Source organism: Anguilla rostrata, chromosome 5 (assembly GCF_018555375.3).
Source record: "Anguilla rostrata isolate EN2019 chromosome 5, ASM1855537v3, whole genome shotgun sequence".
Lineage (NCBI taxonomy): Eukaryota > Metazoa > Chordata > Actinopteri > Anguilliformes > Anguillidae > Anguilla > Anguilla rostrata.
The window spans coordinates 1,901,263-1,915,806 of NC_057937.1; the positions used below are offsets into that span (position 1 = coordinate 1,901,263).

General features: G+C 47.5%; 2 protein-coding genes across 3 annotated transcripts in view; both read left to right on the forward strand.

Moving 5' to 3' along the window:
* LOC135254424 (G protein-coupled receptor kinase 5-like) overlaps positions 1 to 7,883 on the forward strand; it is a 46,234-nt gene extending 38,351 nt beyond the window's left edge. For both annotated transcript variants that reach the window (XM_064334546.1, XM_064334547.1), the window contains 6 exons: positions 258 to 347; positions 751 to 959; positions 3,141 to 3,278; positions 3,513 to 3,650; positions 4,099 to 4,230; positions 4,652 to 7,883. In XM_064334546.1, the coding sequence (XP_064190616.1) occupies positions 258 to 347; positions 751 to 959; positions 3,141 to 3,278; positions 3,513 to 3,650; positions 4,099 to 4,230; positions 4,652 to 4,705 (761 nt within the window). In that variant the 3' untranslated portion in view covers positions 4,706 to 7,883. The remainder of the gene's footprint in view (positions 1 to 257; positions 348 to 750; positions 960 to 3,140; positions 3,279 to 3,512; positions 3,651 to 4,098; positions 4,231 to 4,651) is intronic.
* A 1,170-nt stretch (positions 7,884 to 9,053) lies between these two features.
* The window catches only part of LOC135256024 (huntingtin-like), a 39,367-nt gene continuing 33,876 nt past the window's right edge, over positions 9,054 to 14,544 (forward strand). The window contains exons 1-6 of the mRNA XM_064337896.1: positions 9,054 to 9,448; positions 12,425 to 12,508; positions 12,804 to 12,924; positions 13,148 to 13,207; positions 13,454 to 13,533; positions 13,729 to 13,867. Of these exons, the coding sequence (XP_064193966.1) occupies positions 9,348 to 9,448; positions 12,425 to 12,508; positions 12,804 to 12,924; positions 13,148 to 13,207; positions 13,454 to 13,533; positions 13,729 to 13,867 (585 nt within the window). The 5' untranslated portion in view covers positions 9,054 to 9,347. The remainder of the gene's footprint in view (positions 9,449 to 12,424; positions 12,509 to 12,803; positions 12,925 to 13,147; positions 13,208 to 13,453; positions 13,534 to 13,728; positions 13,868 to 14,544) is intronic.

Genomic DNA, 14,544 nt, shown 5'->3' on the forward strand with positions numbered 1-14,544 from the left:
TTGTGCTTGGAAGCGCGCTGTGTCGAATCCACACTGTTCAGAGCGTTCGTTAGCAGGCGAGGGCAGCTGGCTGTTCTGCTCTGTGCTGCTGGGGTGGAAACCAGCGCAGTTTCAGTTCAGGGGAACAGTGATGGGATTAGATTTTTCTTTTTTAGGCAGGGGTTCATAATGGTGATGTTCACGGGTGCGTTTTTGGTTTCGGTGGTGATCGCCCCCTCTCTGTCTCTCTCTCTCTCTCTCTCCTCCTCTCCCTGCAGGGCACATCCGAATCTCGGACCTGGGGCTGGCGGTGCAGATTCCTGACGGGGAGACGATACGAGGGAGGGTGGGCACGGTGGGCTACATGGGTACGCTGCCCGTCTTCGCTGGGCATCGCAGGCGCCGGTCCTGCTCTCTGGGTTTGGGCTGGGTGACCCACGTCATGTTCTGTCTCCTCCCATTTCCTGCCACAGTGACATAAAATGTGTGACAAAGACTGAAGCTAAACGCCAGAAACGCTGACGTGTGTTCTTACTGTGACCCATACGGTGCGCTTAACCTGTGATGTGCAGGAGGACACTTCCTGTTTCATTGTTGTTGTTGTGTGGCAACCTCTTGGCCAGAGCTTCCTTTGAAAAATATAATTTAATCTCTGAGGGACCTAACAGGATGAATGAAATAAATTAATTAAAATAGCGATCATAGTCTCCCCCCCCCTCATCATGTGACCTGGTTCTGTGGCTCGCCCCCCTCCCCCCCGCCCCCCCACAGCTCCAGAGGTGATCCAGAACGAGAGCTACTCCTTCAGCCCGGACTGGTGGGGGCTGGGCTGCCTGATCTTCGAGATGATCCAGGGCCAGTCCCCCTTCCGCCGGCGCAAGGAGCGCGTGAAGCGGGAGGAGGTGGACCGCCGCGTGCGCGAGGACCCCGAGGAGTACTCCGACAAGTTTTCGGAGGAGGCGCGGGACATCTGCAGGCTGGTGAGCGGGGTTTACGCCCCCCCCCCCCCCGAACCCCCCCGTCAGGCTGCTGTACCTCCAGCGCATCGCAGCGCGTTATTCACTCTCTGTGCGAGTGATTGTGAGTGCCCAGCGCAGCGTGCAGCCCATTCACAGAGGGGATTTATAGCAGAGCACCTTCGGCTGGGGCGGTTTCTCATTCATCTAGAGTCCCAGTCCTGCGATCTGCACCACATGCCCCAAACAACGCCCCCACCCCCCCTCAAACCCCCCCCCCCACCCCAGCGTAAACTGTGGCTCTCATAGAGAGGTGTACCTCAAAGGGGAGGTGTACCTCAAAGCCCCCTTTGAAGAGTGACGCGTGCTCTTGAACAGCGCCCCACCGCAGACGTGACACGGCGTTGGGTGGGAAAGGCTCGGCGCTGCCGCGTGGGAGACGCCGGCGTTTAAGGCTGTTCCCCCGGCGAGCCCGGTCGGGCCCGCTCGCATCTCTAATGTTTACCGCGAGCACCGCCCCCTGGAGGACAGGAGGAGTTTCACATGTTCGGGTGTTCAGAGCTGTATTTGAGGGAACCGACAAGGATAAATACACAGATGACACGCAAGCTGAGAATGAGGCTTCATTTGTTCCCAGTAGTGTACCAGTACACACACACACACACACACGCGCGCACGCGCACACACACACACAAACCCTGCACGCATGCACACACACAAACACACACGCTAGCAAAGTGCTCGTGGAGTTTTAAAAAACTGGAAAATGGTTAAAAAAAATTAAGAAATTTAAAAATAAGTCAACAGAAGTCAAAATGAAAATAGAGTCACTGGGTTTTCCAGGAAAAGCTGAAGCGATCTTTGGGACGGGGGGGGAGCTGCCTAATTGGCCTGTTTGTCTGACTGGATGGAACATGCTGACCCGGGGGTGAGGAAAAGCTAAATGCTCCCATGGGATTCGGTGGAACTTTGTAGTTCGGGGCTTATCTCCAGATCGCTATCAGCCGCCTCGGAGTAGACCGGGGAGAGAGAGGGAGAGGACTGCGCACAAAAAAATAAACTGCTTTTCATTTCCAGCTCGCTTGGAATCCAGAGACGCTATCGGCAGTGTGGTGAGAGAGTCCCCAATCCGGAGACGCCTGCGCCGAGGATGCCACAGTGCCGTCACCAAAAACAGCGCTTCTTTCAAAAATAACAAAGATTAAACTTCTATAAATACATTTTTAAATAAATACCCACTCTTGTAAATACTCCTAATGTAACGATAAATCTCTCTTTTTCTGTTGTGATTTTGGCTCACTCGTTACATGACATATTCATGGAATGCTTATCTTGCCGCCACATAATTATTTTTTCACCATAATGAGCTTAAAAAAAACAGGCCTGTTTGAAGTCAGAGCATCCTCACATGACCTCTCACGGCAACATCACATGAAACGAACATCTGATCCTCAACTTAGCGGATAAAAGAAACGTTTTTTTTAAAATCGCAGTGGCGTGAATCGCATGGCACTCAGAGGTCCTGAAAAACAAGGGAAAAAATGGCGCAAAAAATTTCTGTCTCCCGATGGAGACAGAAACGGACGGACAACTGGCGGCTCCCTGGCGGGTGATACGGACGGCACTTGTTAGTTGGACAAAAAAATAAAGAGAGCGAGAAATTCCCAACTCGGCTGATCATTAGTTTGTGGAAAAAATGACCGGCAGCGTGTGTGTGAGTTTAAATGGAGAGGATCAGCGCTGCGTGGCCCCTGCAGAGTCGCAGTGCATCGTGGGTGAAACGGTTCATTTCTGCTCTCAACGTTCCGTTGGCTGCAGCAGTATTTTAAGGCCATACGTTTTGCAATGTCTGGCAAAGGTAGTGGAGAAGCTTTTCGTTCTTCAAAACAACCGAGGTCAAAACAGACATTTTTTTTTCTTTTTTCTCAGCACTTTTAGCTGAGCGAGCGGTGCCACCGTGCAGCGGTACATTTAGCCTAAATTGATGCTCCTGAAAAATAAAAACACAAATAGCTTTGCGCACTGATTTTACGCTAATTACATTTTACATTTCCTGGGCTCACAACTCATTTGCTCTTTCCGTTCCTTTGAACCTGCGCTCCAGTCCCAGTAATACCCCCCTTTGTAAGATCTTCCAGGGGTGGCGGTGTTCCCACCAGCAGGTTGCACAGTTTGACCTTGAATGACCGTTTTTTTTTTTGGCAGCTGCTGGTGAAGGACCCCAAGGGCCGGCTGGGGTGTCAGGGCCCGGGAGCCGTCCAGGTGAAGCAGCACCCCATCTTCCGGAACATCAACTTCAAGAGGCTAGAGGCCAGCATTCTGGACCCGCCCTTCATCCCGGACGTGAGTCCCCCCCGCCCTCCCTCCTCTTCCTCTTCCTCTTCCTCTCCCTTTACCCGAGGTCACTCGCTTTTGAGGGGCAGTTCTAACCGCCTCCGCTGCTCGGTTGTGTGATTTTAAGCAGACATGTGGCCGCTGTTCAGCTCACTATGTCACATGCACATTACCGTGGTAATGCAAACCAAGCTTCATTTTTTAAAGACCCTGTTTTCCCTCCCTCCCCCCCCCCCCCTCCAGCCACGGGCCGTTTACTGCAAAGACGTCCTGGACATCGAACAGTTCTCAACCGTCAAAGGAGTAAACCTGGACACCACAGACGACGATTTCTACCACAAGTTTGTTACGGGAAGTGTCTCCATCCCCTGGCAAAACGAGGTACTGCACCGTCAAAAATAAGCAAAGTCAGCTCGATGGATTTGTTACTTCTGCAGTGGCCAATCATACCAGACTTACACCAGGGGAATCGTACCTGAAATTTAACTCCCGTTTAAATGTAGTTGTTGTTGTATATGACCCCCCAAAACAAACATTGCTGATTGGCATAGCCTTGTTTTTTGTGTGAGACCGTTTTCTTTATAAACAGGGTCAGAGGTCAGAAATGTTGGTGTCCCATCTGATTTAACATGGCTAAGCAAAGAGAAATAGCATTAGCTGGAAAAGTGTCTCGCCAGATTTGCTCAGTTATGACTAATTGTCCCTAGCTCTGAGTGTTGTTTGATGAGAGAGGTCGGGCGTGTCCCTGTAGCACTCAGCCAGCAGAGGGACATCCCTGACGCGCGGTGTCTGTGCAGAGCAGCTTATCTCTCGTCCCTGCTCTCTGCAGATGATCGAGATGGACTGCTTCAAAGAGATCAACGTGTTCGAGTTGGATGGCGCCCTCTGTCCGGACCTGGATGTAAATAGACCCAACCCCCCGCCAAAGAGAGGATTCTTCTACCGGCTCTTCAGGAGAGAGGCGAGTTTTCACCTGGGGAGGGGGTGAGGGTGGGGGGGTGTGGGGGTGTGGGGGCAGGGTTTCCTGGGTTCTAACTGCAGGACCTGATCAACCGAAAACCCAATGAAATGTCCTTTAGCAGCAGAACAGAAAACATAAGAGCTCTCCACAGCACTGCACACCAGCTCTTTGCGTTTGACCAGTTTAGAAGCCCCCCCCCCCCGAGCTGGCGCACGCCACCCCATCCCAGCCCACCTCTCCCCTCCCCTCCCCTATTCACCCCAGACCCCCCAGATAACCCCTCCCCTTCGGAATATTGATGCGATATTCCGGAATGGCGAGCGATCCCAGCCTGGCCCGGGACCCGTTTGGGGGTGGTTAGGCCTGCGGAACCTCAGTCTCCAGCAGAGGGTGACTAACGAACCCCTTACCTGTCCCCCAGGTGTGTTTTAAGAGTGGCTACAGCGACGAGGACGAAGAGCCCAACCGACTCTAAAAACCACTCCCGTCAGCCAAAAAGAGAGGGCGCCATCTTAACAAACATGAATGTTTTAACTGTATTTATGAATTGTATTAAAAGTGTATTATAATTAAAGAAAAAGTATGAGTTTAAAGATTTTGTACATTTGTACTTGAATTATGTCTAGATGTATATTTTCACTAAAGGTTGTATTGTAAAAAAAAGCCATAAAAGTACCACTTGAATGCATACGTAACATATTCCCCCTTTGGAATGAGTATGAAAATATGTATTTAAGGAGTTTTTTTTTTGTTTTTTTTTTAAAGAAGCACAGTATAGTATCTTTAGTCTCTCTTATGTTGCATAGGGCTTCATTTTTTTATGTTTATTCTGTTTTAAGGTTTTTTGTTTTTTTTTGCCTACGTATAGTATTAGCACATTGTGTTGCTGTGCACAGCTGCAAGATCTTTAAGCCAATCGGTCCGCCAACCTGACGTGTTAAAGGTACGGTCAACAGCGTTTCTCCAGGAGTCACTCGCGGTCACATGATCACCTCCCGCCACGCTAGGTCTGTGATTACAGAGAGGAGGCTTCACAGATTCCTCCACCGCGGACAGCGATCTGATCCTTACTTCGCAGTCGCCCAGGCTGTGAAGCGTTCAGAAATCCGCTGTGTCGTTTATTTTTTTGAGAAAGAGGACCATCGTACTCATCTTGTGAATATTCAGCCCCACCCCTCCTCCCTTTCCCAAGGAAACCTTGTTATTGGAGACATATAAAAATGCAGTTAGGAAATAATTAATGGATTAGTTTTGACACGTGAAATGCAGGCCACACCAATTATTTGGGGGAAGCGGTAACATAACAAATTTAGATTTTTTTAAAAGTTCACCTTCGAAATACGCCCGTACAGTCTAAAGCGGAGATGTTTTAGGGATGTCGTGGTTGTTGATCTGGTGTGTCCAAGCCTTAAGCTGATGACATCATAACTGAAAAGTATGTCATCACGCATTTCTGACATCATATCTTACTGCACGTTTGAAGCCTACTACAAAACAATAAGGCTGGCCCTTTAAAAGATTCTTTCCTGCAGTTATTTCAAAATAAGAGCAGTGCGAGTTTAATAACTGAACAAAATATTTGAAGAACATTAAAATTACATGTATATGGCATTTATGTGGTATTATTAAATCCATTTACTACTTTGCAGAGCCCAAAATATTTGCTTTTTACTTCTGTGCCATTAGGTATCTGAAAAGACTTGCTTTCTCACCCAGCTGGAGAGTAATTACATGTACGCGCACACACACTCACACCCACTCGCACGCACACACAGACATACACACACACACATGCTTTTGACACACGCACATTCGGTGGACACACTATGGATCTTATGCTCCTAAATACCTCATGTAAAAACATGCCTTTGGATAGTCTCTAGGTATTTTGTGTTCGAATTTGGAGGTGACCAAATTAGATTGCTTCTGTTAATGCGAGCCGTACAGGCCCAAACAAACCAGCCTCGTTCGCCCAGTGGTGCTGGGGAGGGTGTTAATGCATGGAGGTGTGAAGTTCAGCATCTTGAAACAGTCATCTTTAAAAAATCTACGAGGAAGCTAACTTCAGCGCATGCCATCCATGCAGTCAGTCTGTCTTAAGGACAGAACACTGGGTGGATGATATGCCCTTAGCCCATCCTGACAGATAATGAATAAGCTATTCCACTACATCATTCCGTCTGTTTGGCTTGAGTGCAGCAGCTCTCAGAAGGTCTTCTCGCTCCTTCTTAATTAAACAAAATCCAGGTTAAAGAGATGCAATATTGGTAAATTGCATTTTGCCAGGGTCTGACTGTCATACCAGGGTAAAATATCTTGCAAGGAAATGTTCAAGGTGTGACTGGGGATGCTTTCTTGGTGTATGCGGTTCTTGGTTTTTTTTGAGGTGGTGCACCATTCATGCGGATTTTTATTGTAATTCCAAGGTATAATACTGAATTTATACAACCCAGTGTTCTTGACTCAACCTGGAAGTCCTTAATATAAACTTACAGTTGCAAGATCTCTTTTTTTCCCTTTTTTAATGCTGTGAAAATAAGTGACAATCTCTGGTTACAGGTGCACGTTTGACATATTTTATTGTTGTTGTGTTTTGATCATACAGAGGCACATGAGCAGAGCTGAGTTTGACAAGTACAGCATGCACTCTACTGTCAGACAGAAGCGTTAAGTCCTTGTGTGAAACTCAAGCTAACGGTCGTACTCACTAATAGACAACTTTTTACCCACAAAGCAATTTATGTCAGGCATATTTTACCTACTCATTCACTTACACTTATTTTACATTTGGAAGAAACTGCATTTAAAATGCTCTGTAAATATTCAAATACGAATGGTCCAAGGAGATTTGACTAATACGCTGAAGAGACTTGGTTGTAGAGGCCATTTTGTAGAATGTGAGTACTGTGAGTAGATTGACAGTTTTTGATCTGTGCCCACCTGACCAGCCCTATGCTGAGCTGTCCATTTTATTAATCCCCACGTAGACTTGGACTTGTTCAGCTGCTTTTGGAATGCATGGATAATTAAATAGTTTTTTTCCTTGCAGTTTTTTTTTTTGTTTTGTTTTGTCTTCAAGAGTTGTCACAACAGTCGCTGCGAATGATGCGAAGCAAAGCATCAAAATGTAAACCGATGGTTTATTTATTTTTGAAAGTGAAGTTTCATACAGACTCATGAGCCTTTTTTCCAGTGTGCCAGTCAAACACACAAATTTTTTCTTCTTCCATTTGTTTTTTTTTTTTCTTAAATGAAATGAAATGAAAAAAAGATTGTTTAGAAGGGCACATTCACTCAGAATCCCTCCTTTTTTTTTGCTGGTAAAGAAAGACAGTGAACAGTTTGAATGTTTGCACAAAGTGCATTTAAAATTGTTTTTTTAAAATATGTTTTACGGATCAAGCATGCATTGGTAGTATCCTTCAGCTATTTTATTTCATTTTTTTTGTGTACATTATTATTCCATGCCAACATATCAGAATTATCAGATGCTGCCTTTATTAATGCAAGGTGACCGATTTTGTAGTTGTACAGTCATGTCTTTCAACCACTGCAGTCGATGTAATTCTTGTACATGTTCTATCACTGGGTGTTGTACCATATCGTACATTTGTAATTATTAAATAAAACACTGCCGTTTGTATATAAACAAATACCTGTGGCCTGCTTTATTCCCAGCAAATCCTGACCCGGAACCTTCTTCCGACTAGGATCTGGACTCAAACACACTCAAACGCACGCGCAGTTAAACAAAGGAAAAAGGAAAACGGAAACATCTGCCAGTCGTGGATGATCGTTTTACGCAGCAGTTTGTGTAAAATGGCTGTTAGTTTATCTTTTGTTGTAGAAAGATAAGAGTCTGCAAACCTAGTATTTGTAACACAAGTACTTAGAGAAAAACTTCATAAATAAAAGCTCCTGTGTATTGTCTTTTTACAAATCTTAATTTGTATTGCTACTGTGTAGCATTATTATGTTACCCTTATTTATTTTGCATGCAATAGCTTCAATTTACCATTTAAAGTTATGATTCACTTAAGATGTTCCCAACTGTTTACATGAAAATACCTTTGGTTTTTCTTTGACACATAAATTAAGAGTCTTTTCAGGACAGTTGTGGGTTTTTGTTTAAGAGTAAAATAATTCTTACTGATATAACCTATGTTTCTTCCATATTCTTTAATTTGGCATATCACATTTCCAAGTTACTTTTGGCTTCCACGCAGGCAATGTCTACCTTCCCTTAAGGTGAGGTAGGTCTCATTGACATCTGCATTTCATTCCAGCTCTACCCCGTGCCAAAATAAGCCTCTTAAATGCCAAAGTTACAGAATCCAATAGTTTTTCAGCGCTTTGTATGTAACCAAGATGCAATCCTGGAAATACCCCAGGTGGGGACACCTGCGTCCCTCGCGGAAGGCACCACATTGACACGAAATGAGTTCGACTGACTCTCGCGCGGTCATCAACCCGTGCAATTTCGGATGCACAGGGTACCAGTATTTTTACGCGCTTGAGCGGTGCGCCGTTACCTTGAAAACCCGTCGTAAGTTACTCCCTCATACAAAGCGATCACGTTTCTATTCATGGTAATAAAGTCCTGCGTACTTGCTGTGTTCATTGGCCCAACCGTCACCGTCTCCAGACGCCCAAATCATATGACACCAGGCAGATGCGTTTTGGGTTCAGTCGAGGAGAAAATTTGTAGCGTAAACCCTTTCCCGTTGCTACAGACGCTAGTGGATGCTTATTGGCCAGTGGCAATGCCAATCAAAACGAAGTATCAGCTGAGTGGCTACTGCTGTCGCATCTTCCCCTCAAGCTGTCAAAGCATTTATCAAGCGACTTCCTTGCTCATGGGACGGACGGATGGATCAAAGATGGCTCACAGATTTGCACATAACATCAATCACGTCCCATTCATTTAAATAATACTGAGGGTGAATTAAAGGACTTACCCGGTGCCATAAGTGAGGCGTCGGGACAAAAAGCCGCCCGAGGCTTTTCGCACACTTCCGTGTGTTTTCGCATTTGTCCCACTTCTCTCTCGGGTTAGCTCGCTAACGTTACTACTAGCCAGCTAACGTTAGCTGTTTGTAAATATTATTCTTGATAAAATGGCCACCATGGAGAAATTGATGAGGGCCTTCGAGTCCCTGAAGTCATTTCAGCAGCAACAACAGGGACAGCCGTCGGCCGATGAGCTTGTGCAGAAACCGTAAGTACCAGTTTGCAAGGTGAGGAGGATAGGTAGGTGATCGGCTATTAACTAGCGCTAGCTAGTTAGTAGTGTTATCGGCATATGATGAGTAGTAAGTTACCAAGAAACGGCTACAGTACTTGCGTAACGTGAACGCCATGCGCAATTATCAGTTTCTACGATAGTGGAATTTAAGCAGCTAACGAGCTTTAGTTGATAGCTTGTTGTACTTACTAGAAAGCTAGTTAATGTTGCCTCGTTAGCCACCTTGCTTACACCAGTAGTGTACGTTAATTGGCTGTCTACCTGCAAAGTACATGATTACCGTTATTCTGGCTTCCACATCGTAGTTATTAATTTGCATTTGACTAGATTGTTAGATTTTTAACAATAACAGCAAAACGTGAACGTGACTGACAGTTTGACTATATGAGAACTAGTTATTTTCCTAACCGCAGTCGCTAGGCTTAGGAAAGTTTAATGACTCTAAATTGCCCAATTTGGGATTAGTATGTATATTATATCAAGCAAACAATATTGAGTTACGGAGGGAAATGCGCGGGGTTTATTCAATTTTCTTTGCTTGGTTTCCTTGCTACAAGACTATTTTTATAAGAGTCTGTGCAGTATCTGCCACAGTGTCTTGTTTTTCAAGCTTTCCGGTCACTTGCGATGTTGTCGTAAACAATCCACTATGTGGGATAGAAAGTAACCAGTTCTCTGTATCCTGTTAAAAATATTTATTGGAGCTTTAATGTAACAATGTGCAATTCAATGAGACTAGTTGAACATAAATACCTCAATGCATTATTTGATAAATTTCATGTACTGTAGGCCTAAAACATTTAAACATGCCTGCTCTGCAACATTTTGTGTGTAAGGTAAATATGAAATGGTCAAATCTCTGCAATCATATTAGGTGTGATGCACAAAATCACAGCGTTGTCTATTAAATTGTCACATAAACGTGGCATGCGTGCAAATTACCCTGATAGAACAAGAATTTAAGAACGATTGTATTCCCTGGTAAAAGAGGCCTCCGAAGAACTTCATACAAGCAAAGAGCGATTTCATCCAGACTCTCTCTTCTCTTTTAAGGCCAAATCACATAAATAAACAGCTACCCAATGAATGGGTCTGCTGGCCCAGCATGCTGGGCACCGGTGGCCTGTCCATTTCGAGCTCTGCTGTTTCCTCCTAAGCAAGTTTATTTGATGCTCAGTGTGTCCACACTGTCTTGTGATTTGTGTATTTGTCCTGAACTGCAGAATTAAGTTCCCTGGGGGGGGGGAGGGGGGGATAGTAATGTATTCACTCCAGTATAATATAAGCCAAAGGAAGGAAGGAAGATGGAAGCGGGTTTTTTGGCGAGCGGTGCCCAGAGATAGTAAGAATGAGGGGAGGCAACAGAGGTACGTTGTGTCCCCTGTCTTCGGTCCGTTTCCCCCCGTACAGTACCGTAGACGCTGCCTCCTTCTGCAGAATCACTTTTTAACATGGTTAATAATGGGGTTAATCTGTGTGAGAGCTGTGGTTTCGATGAGGGTCACTGGTGTTAGTCTGCTTTTTTTTAAAAAAGAAGAAAAATCAAGTAGCCTTGGTAGTTTGGTTTTTTTATTACATTATTCCACCACACACCACTGCTTTCCCTGGCCTTACTACGCTGTGAAGTTGAGAAATGGCTTAATCTGCTTTAATGGTGCTGCTCCAGACGTAAGGAGAAGAAAGGCCTTGTGCTGTGGTCCCCTGGCTGTGTTTTGAAGGAGTAGAGTGGACGGTGAATTGAAGTTTAAAGTGAGTACATCTTAGGGCCAAATACGGCTGGTTCTGATGACTAATCAGCTGCTCATGGTCTTAGGGGGTAATGCATTCACCCCACGATATTAGAAATCGATGTTCGCTGCGCACTAAGCACCTCATCGTCAGTATTCAGTGATTACCTTCAGACCCAGAGGTTAGTCCCGTGTCTCAGGTAATGTGCCTGATGCCAAGCCACACGCTGACGTCTTAGTCAGGGCTCATGGGAAGGCCTGTCTGTTTGTCTTTGCTGCTTCTGTCTTCTGTAATCAGGTCAAACTCTTGCTGAGCTAGGGGGCATCAACAATTCAGCCGGCTGTGAAGATAATTGAGTTCGGAGGGGAAGGGATCTGTTAAATCTCCATTGTGTGTGTGTGTGGGTAAATAGTTTTGTGATGACGTGGCGGACTCTTGGTGTTCAAGGATCAGGTCATTAATTTATATTTCTGTTTTTAATATTTCCATTCATTTATGACGAACCGAGAGCGTGGCAGTGTTTTGTGGACAGGCGGATGTGTCATGTCTCGTATGACTTGGCCCATTATAAGACTGGACAAAACCCAAAGGTCAAAGGTCAGAGTTCACCGCCTGCTTGACGTGGCGCGGGGTCATGGTTGCTGTGGCACCGCAGTGGTGGTTTTGCCCTGCCCACTGCGCCCACAGAGGCGGCGTTGCTGGAGTCTGAAGTGGCAGAGTGCCCTCTTTCTCTGTTGTCTTGGTGACCGTGGCTGTTCTCTGTGGAGTGGCACAAGCTTGCGTTTTTTCGATGATGCAGCAACGCTCTGAAAACTGGCTTCACCCCAGACTGACTGCCAGCTTCCCTCAGCCTGGCTGAGCCAATGCCGCATGAGCATTTACACGCTGTGGAGGCTTCCATTTCTGTTCATGGGGAGCCTGTGGTCTGTAGTTGTAGTATTTGATGTCGTTGGTACCTTCTTGTCAGTGACTAATTTACACCTGGAGATGCAAGGGTTCAGCTCTCCGTCCAGTGAATCGCAGTACTTTACCCACGTCAAAGATAAAGGGGATCTGGAAAGTGGCAAATTACTGACTCTTCTTATCCGTTTAATCTTTAAACGTTGCGCTGTGTAACTCCAAATATATAAGCGGTGCGGTTCATGTGCTTGGCTTCTGCTCTGGCTCGGGTCTGTGCGTGCGCCCTTTCCCGTTCGCCGTTTGATTGGCTTTCTCTCGCAGGAAGAAGGAGCTCGCCACCACCAAGAAGGACCGCGTGACGCACTGCCTGACCATCTGCGAGAACATCGTGGCACAGTCTCTGAGGTGAGCCGCCCGCTCGAAACGCGACCGCGCACGGGCCTTGGGGTCTTCCGAAATTCACTCAGGGGCCACGGGGTCTTCCCAAATTCACTCAGGGGCTGCGGGATCTTCGAATGCACATCAGCAGGAACTGGCGAGTGCAAGTGCAGATTTTAGTGAGTACAGAGCAGACCGGGTTAGTCTGCTAACAGCGCGTCTTAGCTTGATACAGAGCAGACCCTCTGGGTTTGACCGTAATGGTGCCTGTGCTGACGGTGAACCCTTCTCACCCCCCCCGACCCCTGACCCCCGGGCCCAGGACCTCTCCGGAGTTTCAGAAACTGCTGGGAATCGCCATGGAGATGTTCCTGCTGTGCGGCGACGACGCGGAGTCCGACGTCAGGATGGTGGCCGACGAGTGCCTCAACAGGGTCATCAAAGTAAGGCCGGCCTTCCTCCTCCTCCTCTTCGTCCCTCACTGGGCCAATGGCAGGCCCTCGCTGGGCCGTGTGTGTCTGAGGTCAGGGGTCTTTGAGCTCGCCCTTCCAGCGCTCTCCACTGGGGTAAAAGGTCAATCTGAACTGTGATGGGGCATTAAAGGCGGCAGTGTAGTATACTGGACTAACGCTCTGCATCTCTCCTACCCCCCCCCCCCCCCCCAAGGCCCTGATGGACTCCAACCTGCCGCGGCTGCAGCTGGAGCTGTACAAAGAGATCAAAAAGGTACGCCGCTGTTCACCTGAGCGTGCTCAATACTGTACTGTCCTTTAAAAGGATCCTCCTCAAAATCTGTGTGAACGGGGGAATGGCGTGGGGAACCGCCTCAGGCGGTTGTCGTGGTAACTGTGTGTAATATGATTTGTCGCCACCCCCCTGTGTGACATCATGTTAATGGAATTGGCGAGCCGGCTGTGTTGTGTGAAGCGGGATGTGGCCTGAGTTCCCAGCATGCCTCTCTCTCCCCGGCAGAACGGCGCGGCGCGGAGCCTTCGCGCGGCCCTGTGGCGGTTCGCCGAGCTCTGCCACCTGGTGCGGCCTCAGAAGTGCAGGTAAGCCCCGCCCCCGGGCCGTCACCATGGAGACGGAGTGAGCGGTGCGGTTAGAAATGATAATCATCCCTCTGTCTCTCCCGCCCTCCTTTTCATCTTCCCTCCCTCCCTCTCTCTCTCTCTGTCCCTCCCTCTGTCCCAACTTCCCTCCCACCCCTTTCCTCCCTCCCTCCCTCCCTCTCCCCCTCCCCTCAGGCCCTACCTGGTGAACCTGCTCCCCTGTCTGACCCGGATCAGTAAGAGGCCTGAGGAGGCGGTGCAGGAGACCCTCGCCGCCGCCCTCCCCAAAATCATGGCCCCCCTCGGGCGCTTCGCCAACGACGGCGAGATCAAGGTGCGTCCCGGCCTTACGCCCCCCCTCCGCCCCCCCCCCTCCAGAGTACGCTCTCTGCAGTCCCCCCCATGCATTTCACTCACCCCCCTACTGCTACTACCACCAGGAAATACAACCTGAGGAAAGTGTTTGTGGTCCTAAATCATGTTAATGTGCCATTAGTATATAACAGATATTTCCCCACTGCTCATACAGTAATTACTCTCAACTTACTGTATTTGGAAATTTCTCCCCCTGCTTTCCTGCAGAATGAACTCCTCTCCAGATACAGGAATAACTAACTAACCACCTACCTTTCTCGTGACTCAGAACACCACCATACAGTTTCACATCTGAATTATTTAGAGCTTACAGTACCCCATGAGTACACCGCCTTCCGTTCACATGAAATATAAACGTGTGAGCTGTGTGTAGGTACCGGTTCAGCGCTGAGTGTAGCTTTAGTCCTGTGACGCTCGTATGAACTGTAGGAGTTTATTAAGGTAAAGCAGACAGGCTTTCTCACAGGTCTGCAGCTGGCGCTGAATGAGCTCTTATCTCCGCAGACGTGCTGTTTTGCGGTGCTGGTTAATCCGGCGTTCCCCTGTAGGCTTTCTCTATTTTAGGAGGACGCTAGCCCCGCCCCTCCTAAAATACTGTGTGTGCGCGTGTGTGTGTGTGTGTGTGTGTGTGTGTGC